At 39.8% G+C, this 12,342-nt stretch overlaps 1 protein-coding gene across 1 annotated transcript in view; it reads right to left on the bottom strand.

Annotated features, from left to right (window-relative positions):
• Positions 1–743: 743 nt before the first annotated feature.
• Positions 744–12,342, bottom strand: part of PLCZ1 (phospholipase C zeta 1) — a 49,996-nt gene continuing 38,397 nt past the window's right edge. Inside the window, exons 10-12 of the mRNA XM_056134597.1 lie at positions 5,450–5,579; positions 1,542–1,691; positions 744–829 (exon numbers count right to left, since the gene is read on the bottom strand). Coding sequence (XP_055990572.1) covers positions 744–829; positions 1,542–1,691; positions 5,450–5,579 — 366 coding nt within the window. The remainder of the gene's footprint in view (positions 830–1,541; positions 1,692–5,449; positions 5,580–12,342) is intronic.

Here is a 12,342-nt window from a genome sequence, read left to right on the forward strand (position 1 = left end):
GATTTCTTTTATAGATAAGATGTCTGAATACAGTTTGAATGCAAATCAATTTCCTATGCTTTCATAAAAATGTCTATATAATTACAGGGTACCAAATCCCAGTGTGAGGCGTCTAAGAAACAGCCTGAGGATGCAGGAGCTAATTACTCTCTAGGATATAAAAGGGGTACTGAGCACCTGGGAATCTAATTTTCTCTACTATAGCATGCAGTAATGGGCGTAAAGGAGATCCAACACTGAGATTTCTCATTTCTTTCTTACTGTTAAATATTTGCCAACATGTCTTTTACAAGCAGGCTTATTTTAAAGCTTTTAATCCTACTAAATTTAAAATGATATAAGCCAGATGGAAGAGCTGCCCAGTCAGCAGAGGCAGGAGAAATTTCTCCTGACGAAGATAACTACTTTGGGAGCTGAAGCAATAGTACGGCGGGTAGGGTGTTTGCCTTGCACGAGGCCGACCCGGGTTCAGTTCTCAGCATCCCATATGGTCCCCCGAGCACCGCCAGGAGTAATTCCTGAGTGCAAAAGCCAGGAGTAACCCCTGTGCATCACCGGGTGTGACCGCCCCCCCCCCCCCAAAATAACTATTTTGCATTATTTGAAAGGCAATTGCCTCAACATTTCTGTTTTTGCAATTATTATCTCACTTTCTGTTTAGGAGAAAAAAGAGACAGAGAGAGAAATACATAGACATTCATTTTGACTCTTTTATTGCAATGGTATATAGGTATTATTAGCTGCTACCGGATATACCAAACATAAATAAAAAGTGAAGCAGGATCAAGACTGCTACCCTCTTTGGAATAGAGGGGAACACGCCGGTAACCTGTCAAAGGAATCACATTCAATTAGAACAATAAAGGTAAGGAAATTCCCGATGACAGTGCTACTCTTGAAAAGAATTTGCCTTCACTGTACATATACAAAGATTATTGCTGAGTGACTACGTTCTACCGGGTCTATTAATTTTTTTCTCCCAAATAAAATGTGACTATCTACCTTGCTTTCTACTTCTAACTCCAGAGCAGATCCATGCTCTTCCTCTACGTGTGCTCTAAAATTAGCCACCTCCCTTCCCCGATACGTCTCAGTGGGTGTCGATAAAGGGAACAGCACTCAGACAAGCTGCCTGTAAGATCAAATGGCCCTAAAAATGTGGAGAGAGTCTTGGGCGCCTCTGAGAAGTCTCTGCAGGCAGGAGACATGAGTCACTGCTTCTCTCTTATGAGTCTGCCCTTCACTTTTCCACGGTAGTCATGACTACTCTCAGCTGAAACTAGAGAATGATGCTCTGTGTAAAGAAATGCCCACATTTGCCAAGTGTGTCTAATTAGTCTTCTTCAAAATCTCACACCCTAACACCGCCTCCAGTAGGCCAACACACTGCCATGATTACAGGGAGAAAATATGTGTCCACCTAAACTTTCCTTCCATCCAACTGCTCTATCAAAGTGTGCCTCTGGTAAAGTTCAGCTGTATTTAACTTGGGTGAAGTCGATTTATTGTTAAATACTCCATGCACTTTTCAGGAATATTACCTCTGTTCATGCATAGAACTGGTAAAGTATACTGCCCCAGAAACTCAGTTCCGACTATTAAATTTTGACTTTCAGCAACAAAACGGATTAAAGCCAGTTCTGGAACCGCAATAACAAATGTGAATGTTTCATTCCATTTTGGATTAAAAGCTGAAATATAAAGAGAGATGCAATCAAAGTTTATAGATGCCACCTTTAGAGGAGAATGTATATGTTATTCAAAAATTATGTTTTAAATACCAATAATAACCTGTGTTTCTTAGCCAAATTAAAATTTCAGTACATCCAGTGAGAAAGAGATATAAATGAAATAACCATATTTACTAGTTTTCTTTAGTATTGAGAGACAATATTCTAAGAACATCAAGTAAATAATCTTATTCAAATCTCACAGGAATCCCATTAGGGTCACTGCTATCCTGCTGACAGATAGAAAACTGAGCCACAATGGGACATAACTTTCTAAGAGTTTTACACATATAGCCACTAGTGGCAAAGCAAGAATTCAAAGAAACAGTTTGTTTGAATTATTGCCTTATTTCAGGACAGAAACATTATGCAATATGACTGCCATATTAAGACATTTCATTAACAAATAAACTGAGACATGAAGAAGTTAAGTAACATCACTTTTCTATGCCAGGGCCTATAATGGGAAAAGCTCCTAAGACAGTTGTTGGATTGAAAGCTAGATAATCAGGACTCTGGAGCCAGTTTTTGATCTTTTTTTGAATAGTGTTCATCTTAAAGCTGAAAGTTGAGGAGTAATTTAGGTCTCTAGAAAAATGGATTATCCAAAACAACCAGTCTCCTGCCAAAAAAGAAATCCAAACAATGTGACCTGAATCATTTAACATTTAAGCAAAACTGAATGAAATCAAGCAATTCATTTACAGACCATTCACACAGTCCATTTGGTTCTCAGAGATTCCGAGAGAAATCGACCGCTTTTCACAAAGACCATGCCACACCTACTATGCCAATACTTTTTGTTCTTTGAAGAATTTGAAGCACTGACGACTAATTTTTCTGTATCTTAGCTTTCTATGGTGATTTTGTTGGTATATTTACATTAACTTATAATCCAAAATAGAATTTATTCACATGAAAATATTAATGAGCATTGTCCTATGAAGAGAAAGGAGCATAATGGACAGTTTCATGGACATTGCAAAGGGAAAATGTCTGCACAAAATTGATACACAGATTTATTCTCCCACCTCCATTCCTAATTCTGTTTTTCCTTCATTGCCTCGCGGTTCCTTTCTCAATCTTTCTTCCTCTCTCTTTCTCTCCTTTTTTCTCTCTGTTCTGTCTCTGTCTCTCTGTCTCTCTCTCACTCACACACACACACACACACACACACACATACACACACCATATAATCATGTAAGATTATATGAAAGCAAAAAATGAGAAGAAAGAAGAAATTGTATACAAAAACTGGATAGTTAGAGATATGTTTTGCTCGCAGAACCAAAATTGCAAAATGAATATCAACCTCAGAACCAGAGAGATAGTAGAGGGTTGTGGCACTTGCCAAGCATACAGCTGAGCCTAGTTCACGCACAGCAGGAAGTGGTCCCAAAACCAAAAGAAAATTATGTCCATTTTCCAAATGTATATTTCCTCCAAGATTTTTTTGTGTCTTTTCTTCATCATGCTACCAGTACCTTTGTTGCTAAGCCAGCTTAGAATCCCTCATATCCAGCTTGCTGAATTTTTGTTTTTCTTCTCCTCATATAGCCCTCCATTCCATTACTTATGCAACGACTCTTCTTTATCACCTGAAACTAATCTCTCATCATGAAACTGTCTTGCTTCTGTCTTGTATTTCTCATTTCTTTCATAAACTACAAATCTCTCCAATTCAACTGCTAATATTATAACCCTATTTAATTTTATCAATTTTATTTCCAGAAAATAAAGTTTCTAACATCCTATCTTGTTTTTCATGACTTTCCAGGAACACCCAAATACAGTTTTGTCATATTTTTTTACTCAAAAACTCCGATTTCAATCATCTCAAACTTCTTAACTTTCCTTAGCTTAAACTGACTTTTCATGCTTAAATTTTACTTTCTCTATAACTTGGTGTTTATATTGTTTCCTTTGCCCTAAGTATACTTCTCCAAATGCCCTTTAAAAAAATAGTAACATTATTCATTTTCCAAGAACCATTTTTAGACTTTCTTTTCCATTATCATTTTTACTACATTTTGGATGTTAATACCAGCCCTGCAATTTGTGTTAATGAAACCACATTCAAATGTGAGCCACAGGCTATATGCACTGGCCTCGGTATGTTAAAGCATTCATGCCTCTCTAGCATTACAGTTTTACTCATGTCTCATGTCCCGAATGAATATAAGCTATCCACAACAGAGCATCTGCATATACAATATATAGCAATGTACTTAGCAAATAGAAAATTTTAGAGTGTTTTTAATACTTAGCACCAAACTCTTATCAGAGAGTTCAGTAGTGCTTGATGAGTCAGACTGATTGTCTATATAATTTTCTAAAACCAAGAAAGTGATCAAAATATTAAGGGACTTAGAATGGTGAACCATAAGGAAGGCACTGAATAAAGTTTCTGTTCATGTTGTTACAAAAAATCAGAGGATGGAGAAAACAAGAGAAAAATTACTATACCTTTCCCAAAATTGACAGCTACTGTGCTTTCAACTTTAAGGGAAGTCTAAGGTAATATGTCGATATCTCTTCCCATTGATAATGTAGGCTGAGGTAGCAAATAAATCTAAAGTATTTTTTCCAGGACAAGCCTTTTACACTAGAAGATGTATGAAAGGTATGGGGTATGGCAAACAGTACAGTATAGCTGGAAATGATCCCGGGGGTAGCACTGTAGCACTATTCTCCCACTGTTCATGGATTTGCTCGAGTGGGCACCAGTAACATCTCCATTGTGAGACTTCTTGTTACTTTTTTTTGGCATATAAAATATGCCATAGGGAGCTTGCCAGGCTCTGCCAGTGGGTGGGATACTCTTGGTAGCTTGCTGGTCCTCCGAGAGGGATGGAGGAATCAAATCCGGGTCAGCCGCGTGCAAGGCAAACGCCCTACTGCTGTGCTATCTCTCCAGCCCTGCTATCACTCCAGCCCTGCAATCGCTCCCAGGGGTAAAGTGACAAAACTATCCAGGGTATTTTAGCTGGCCATACTTTCAGACTCTGAAATGAAGTCCAGAAAGCTTAGGGAAAGCTACATAAGAACCAGGTTGAAGGTTATACTAACTAAAAGTCAATCCCAAGTATTTATTCTTTCCCAATTTTCTTAACAATCTCAACCTCAGAGAAGAAATGACAGTATCAACTCTGTATTACATAAAATCATGGCACAACAGTCTGTTAGAGTCCTGAAAAAAAAAATCCTACCAAAGGAATTTTCTTCCACCGGACTTTTCTCTTCTGGCAAAAGTAACTGAATTATGAATCTACATGTTACCTGAGAAGGTTTTATGGCATCTTCAATCTGAGTCAGAAACCACAGACCTTTGATCTAAACTAATTCAAACAGTAAGGTAAGAATGTGTAACATGCTGTAGCAGAAAAATCACAAATTCTTTACATAGAGGCTAGTAGATTTACAGTCATCAACTGTTTCTCAGTTCAGCATTATGGGTGAAAACGTAACAAAGGGGAAAAAGTGAAAAAGTAATAATTTGACGGGTCAGGCAATTTTTCTATCTGTGATCTGAAACTATATTAAAATGTCTCATAAAATTATTAACAATTTCTGCAGCATGTAATACCTCAGTCATCTTGGACATAACGTAAAAGCTTTGCCTGATGAATAATAAGTATGTATCAAGACTCTGTCTGAATATAATTTTAAGTTCTCCAACAAGAGGTCAAGGTAGTTGATAAAATTTATAAGGAGCTCACCATTTTTTTTAATTACACGAGTCTGCTGTTTCATCTTATCATTTGGAACACCAAAAACTTCTATAATCACGAATGCATTAGCTGTACTGGATGATGCAAAGTTGGGAAGCAACTGGATGCCACTGATGAGCTGCACAAATATATTTTAACACAAGAATTGAACAGAACACCAAAACGCAGAACCACCTAATTTCAAAATATGTATTCAAACATATCAGGAAACTATCAGCTTCCTCTCGGAGAGCCTGGCAAGCTACCGAGAGTATCTCGTCCACACGGCAGAGCCTGGCAAGCTACCCATGGCGTATTTTATATGCCAAAAAACAGTAACAATACCGGATCTCATTCCCCTGACCCTGAAAGAGCCTCCAATATGGCAGCATTAGGAAATACAAGTAAGGAGAGGCTCCTAAAATCTCAGGGCTGGGATGAATGGAGACATTGCTGGCGCCTGCTTGAGTAAATCGATGAACAATGGGATGACAGTGATACAGTGATACTCTGAAATATCAATAGAAGGCAAGGAACTTGTGTAAATAATTGCGTTTCTCCAATACATGATTATATTAGAATCCACACTCTACAAAGTTCAAAATTATGCTTTGTTTCTTTTTTTGTTTTGTTTTGTTGTTATTGTTGAATGGTGAGATTGGTCTGTCTGTCTGTTAGATGTAGTCAGGGCTAACTCCTGGTTCTGTGCTCAGGGATCACTTCTGATGCTGCCTAGGGGACCTTATGTGGTACCAGGAATCAAAACTGAGACACATGTAAGGTCAGTGGCCTACCTGCTCAACAATCTCTTTGGCCCTCAGCATATATGTTTTTTAAAAGTAAATGTTACCATTACTAAAATTCATTGCTTAAAAGCACTGTTAAGATCACTTCCTACTTTTATTCAGTTTTCATTGTTTTGGTATTATGCAGCAAAAATAGAAAAAAATAAAAAATGAATAATGCTTCTTTAAAGCAAGAGAAAATCACCAGATGATTTCCTATGTCTGCATTTTCTTTCCCAAATGCCCTATGCACTGTATTATCTCTCCAGCCCCAGAACTGCATTTTCTGACAGCTTATATGTTTAAGTAACTTAACATGATATCCTGCATTACTCACTGTTGACTGTATTATCAAAAGTAAGTCTTATAAGAGTGATTTCTTAATATTTATAGGAGGGAATGCTTTTTTATAATAATGCTTAATACAGTAATAATAGTTTGATACTGAGAGTATTCGATATGCCAGACACAGTAACAACAAAGTCTCCAATGGAGATGTTACTGGGCCCGCTCGAGCAAATCGACGATCAACGGGAGGGCCTTTACCTTTACCTTTACTTGTCAAGCAAATTACCAAAGTAACTATTCATTTTACTTTAGAGATTAAAGTCCAAGTAGAAAACCTTATCTGAAGGGTACTGATTTAAGTTGAGAAACCTGTAGATTATAAAGTTAAAGCTGCTTGTTGTAACAACTTGTGAATAATTTCAATATTTGGGGACTATAATAAAGAGGAAAAATAATTAAATTTGAAAAATTGAAAGAAGAAAGGAAGGGAGGGAGAAAGCAAGAACAGAGGAAGGGAGGGAGCAAGGAAAGGGGTGAGGAAAACAACAAAAAAGAAAATAAATGAAACAGTCTCACAGGCCACAGAAACAGATCAATCAGGTGGAGTGCAGAGGCTCAGGCCCTCGCCCTATTCCTGCATGGTTCCTTAAAAACAGCCACAAGCAAGGTCGTGGCATGGAGTTGGGAGCAGTCCCTGAGTTCTGCGGGGTATGACCAACCCCAAAGCCAAATCAAACCAAACCCAAGAATTACCAATTTGTAATGTTTCCTTTCCTATATCCATATAGTACTGTATCTACATGAAAGCAGCGGGAGCAGATACTTAAAAAGTATGGAACGGTTTTAGATAGCTCAGCATAATTAGGCATTGGGGTAATTAAAAAGAAAACAGCCATCAACAGCCAGAACACATGTACAACAGCCTATTGACTACTGCTCTGTGGGTACTAGTCTCACAGAGGTGAAGGACTAATTTCGGTGTATCTCATTCCAAAAAAATGAACAAACCCTAAGCAAAAAATTAATTTGAGAGCTGAAAGAGAATGCAGAAGTTATTGATCAAATAATTTTACGTTTGGACTCACGGAGTCATTTGCAAGGACACCCCCCTGCCTCACCCCCCCTCCAGGATGGGTGTCAAACAGAAACCCTCTATGAACTAGCAAGGAAGCTCTCCTTTATCTACTGGCCCTATGCATGAGATTTGGAACTCAGAAAATGACACAGCAGAACTTCTAAAAGTTTGAAAAAATCACTGATCTAATCTGAAACTCTAGATTTGTAGAGGATAGAGGATAAAACCAAAAATGATGAATGCCTTCATCAAGGACCTAAGAAAAACACAGGTTAGTACCAGGAATTTTGCTCCATGACTTGAAGGCCAGCCACATGTGCTAGGTGAGAAGGAAGCTCAGATAGAGAAGAGAGCACCAAATAAAAGGTGTTGTGAAGACCCTCCCAGGGTGGGAGAGACATGCTAAAAGTAGTCTATAGACCAAACATGATTGCCACTCAATGCCTCTCTGGCAAAACACACTACCCAAAAGGAGAGAGAACAAGGGGGAATGCCCTGCCACAGCGGCAGGGTGGGACGGGGGGGGGGGGGGGGGGCGGGGAGATGGGGGGGTGGGAGGGATACTAGGACCCGTGGTGGGGGAGGATGGGCACTGGTGGAGGGATGGGTACTTGATCATTGTATAACTGAAACCCAAGCACAAAAATTTATAAGTCTATAAGTGTACTTCATGGTGTTTCACTAATAAAAAAATGATAAAAAAAAAAAAACAGGTAAAACTGAGGCTTTCTATCACCATGTCACAACTACTACACTTGGTACAAGTTCTAACGCAATCCCAAAACTTTCCAGAATGAAGTGAGAGGGAAAGTCCCTCAGGTGATAGCTGGAGGGTCCAGTGAGTCACGAACACCATCTGCTGCTTGGGAGGCCACTGAGATCCCTAACAGGACGGACGCCCCTTCACTGACAAATAGGAGTTGCCAACATCATATATATTTGTGTCAGGCACTGTAGGTGAACCTGGAACCCTTGAACCGAACACAGGTCCCAACCTTAGAGAATCCTGACAAGTGAGGAAGAAAAGCAAGTCCAAGATGAAAAGACATTACAAGGCAATGTGCTAAGTGCTGCATGCATGCATTCATTGGGTGCACATTCACAGTATATGTATTCACTTGTGGCATATGCATTGCAATGTGATGTGCTAAGTCCCATAGCACGTGCATTTCTATGGAGAAACAGAGAAACACACACAAGCAGGATAATTTTTTTAATGTACAAAAAATCTTCTCAAATAAGTGATTCTGGAATACTGAAAAGTAAATTGGCACACATAGGGGAGGTAAAGGTAAAGGTAAAGGCCCTCCCATTGATCGTCGATTTGCTCGAGCGGGCCCAGTAATGACTCCATTGGAGACTTTGTTGTTACTGTGTTTGGCATATCAAATACTCCCGGTAGCTTGCCGGGCTCTCCGAGAGGGGCGGAGGAATCGAACTCGGGTCGGCCATGTTGGCTGCTTGTAAGGCGAATACCCTACCCGCTGTGCTATCGCTCCAGCCCACATAGGGGAGATGAAGTATAAATAATAGTCACTGTCACTGTCACTGTCCTCCCATTGTTCATCGATTTGCTCAAGTGGGCCCAGTAACATCATGAGACTTGTTACTGTGTTTGGCATATTGAATACATCACGGGTAGCTTGCCAGGCTTTGCCGTGCGGGCAAGATACTCTCGGTAGCTTGCCAGGCTCTCTGAAAGGGGAAGAGGAATCGAACTCGGGTCGGCCATGTTGGCTGCATGCAAGGCAAATGCCCTACCCACTGTGCTATCGCTCCAGCCCAGAATAATAGTCAAAGCAGAGAAAATAAATAGTCTATGCAAAACATGAGGCATCACTGTGGGGAGAAATGCCTCTACTTAAAGGTTGCAGAGTGGGGCAAATAGCTAAAAGTGGTAAGATACTGGGGCTAGAGAAACACACCACAGCTAGACTCCAGGAGACACAAAGAATTAGGAAATGGGTAGCATATGTTCAACATTATAGCCAAAACTCTCAGATCGGCTTGGAGAGAATGAATCAAGAGAATGAAAACAGGTCACCTGAGAAACTCTTTAGGAAGTCAAGGAATAGATGTGAATACAGGAAACAACTTGGAGGGAGGGGATGTCAACAGCAAAGGAGAGATGAGACCCAAATGGCATCTAAGACTTTTAAAAAGACATTACAGCAGAATTCAGAGACAGACTGACATGGGAAGTAAAGGAGATATGGGAAAAAATAATGACTCCCAATGTTTTAACCCTCTGCCTAATGAGTTGATGATCTGACTCAATTTGACTCAATTCGATGAGATTTCCATAAAACAGAAGTCTATCTGAATAGAAAAGAATGTTCAGATTTTGATACTGAGTTTCACCCAACAGTACTTATTTAAGTTCTTTTTTTAAAAGATGCCTTAAAACTCCAAAACTGAGCTCAGATTAAAGGTCTGAGCATTGCTGGTGGTTAAAACCATGAAGGTCCATGAAAGAACCAAGAAGAATATATAATTTGGGAAGAGGACTACAAAATGGCCATAGGCAACATCAATATTTCAGGGGCAGGTAGAGGAACAGGAAAGAGAGAAACAGAACTGAGAAATGAGTATGGGCGCACAGGGGCAAGAAGTGAGGACAACAGTGAGAAGCGCTGCAGACCACCAAGTATGCAGAGGAGGAAATCTTCAAGAGTGATTCATTCCTTCTGGATGGAACAGCAAGTAGGCAAGCTCTAGATTAGAACCAGAAGAGTGAAACTTCAAATTATTTTTTTTCCTTTATGTGAAAATGTGAAAGACACTTTTCGTATCTGAAGGATGCTAAAATAACACCCACCTACAGTGCCCAGTAAAAGATGAACAGAAAGATACAGAAAGGGCATTAAGGGAAATCAATGAAACTCAAAATATTCATGTATGTTGTCTAGCTTGGATAATAACCTCCTCAATAGTAAAACAAGCTGTTAATTGTAGTAAATGCTTGTATTAAAAATATGGAAAGGATGCCAAAGTTTCAATAACATGGTAAATTCAGCTCAGTGATCAATATTCTGCCTAATCCTAGAAAAGAGTGCCAACAAATCCATTTGTGGATATATCCAATTTCTACTTTTTCACTAGATGCTCCAATTTTAGAGTCAGAAAATCTCCAATAGTCGGGAGAAGAGTCAGGGGATGCTTAACTGGTATTCTTTCCTAGAGTGGCCAATCATTTGCATCACGTTCATGCTTGCTATACTCTCTGTTACTTTCTGGAAAACAGCTCTGACGCTTTGCAGCCTCCGCAGGGACTAAGGGCTGGGCTGTGAAGTGGACTAGTTCCTCCCCTGTTGCTGTGATAGTCAACAGTCAAGAAGAACTGAAGAAGGAGCCACAGTGGAAATGGAATGTTCTAGAGGTCACAGGGTTCTGTGCTGTCTGTCAAGTGGAAGGAGCAAGAGAACTTCCCAGCCCAGAGTCCACAAAACTGCGCTATCTTTTGTGGTTGGTTGGTGGGTGGGTGGTTGGTTGGTTGGTTGGTTGGTTGGTTGGTTGGTTGGTTAGGGAGCCACACTCTATGGTGCTTAGGGATTACTCCTGGCTTGGTGCTCAGGGACCACTCCTTACAGTGCTCTGGGAACGCTATGGGGCACTGGTGATGGAAACTGGATCAGCCACGTGCAAGGCAAGTGCCTAAGCCCTGTGCTATTTCTCCTGCCTCAAACAGCAGTATCTTAACATGAGGCACAGTCCAACAGGGACAATTTAAGTATTTGCCAAAATTCCAAAAGAGAATCTGAGACAGTTTTACCAGAAGCAAGTAAAAGAATCCAGGGCAATAACCATTCCATTCATTTGGTAACAAGTCACTGTCACTGTCACTGCCCTCCCATTGTTCAACGATTTTGCTTGAGTAGGCCCAGTAACATTGTGACTGTCTCCACTGTGACACTAGTTACTGTGTTTGGCATATCGAATACGTCACGGGTAGCTTGCCAGGCTTTGCCATGTGAGTGAGATACTCTCGGTAGCTTGCCGGTTCTCCAAGAGGGGCGGAGGAATCGAACCTGGGTCGGCCGGGTTGGCCTCGTGGAAGGCAAATGCCATATTCACTGTGCTATCGCTCCAGCAGTACTTAGACGGCAGTACGTGCTAACAGATATCAACACATAATAAAATAGAACTGTTCATAATTTAATAGGCAGGAGAAAAACACCCTGGGTTTTCCTGAAGACCCAGTGACATTTAAAAAAGAAAATAAATACAAGTTAGAGAGGAGTACATTTAAAAGTCTTCACTATTAGAAACACTAACTTTTAGGGAAATGTTTTATTCCCAATGTGATAAATCAGTAGATAAGAGAATAAACACTAAGACTGTATTCTGTGGATAGAGTCCTGGATAAGAACTGAACAAAAAGGAAGCAATAGGAAGGGAAATGGGAGAAGACCTAATAGAAAGAGAGTGTGTAAATTAGAAATAAAGTCAAAAATAAAGAACACAGAGAAAAAGGAAAATGTCAAAAATTAGCAAACTTGGAGGTAGGTACTAAAGATAGTAAAGAAAAGAATGTGGGTACTTTTAATTCTAAGTAATCAAGTAATGATTCACTGACAAATGAGGGTTATCTATGTCTCCTGCTTCAAATAGCATACTCTGAAGACTTAATTTAAAGCTGAAAGTGCTGAAACTTCCCGAGCAGAAAGAACCAAAAAGACTTTCCTTAAAAAGAACCAAAAAGCATGTTTGGGGTTGGAGGGATAGTTCGGTGGGTAGACTGCTAATGAGGCTGA

This window comes from Sorex fumeus, unplaced genomic scaffold (assembly GCF_029834395.1).
Source record: "Sorex fumeus unplaced genomic scaffold, SorFum_2.1 ptg000100l, whole genome shotgun sequence".
Lineage (NCBI taxonomy): Eukaryota > Metazoa > Chordata > Mammalia > Eulipotyphla > Soricidae > Sorex > Sorex fumeus.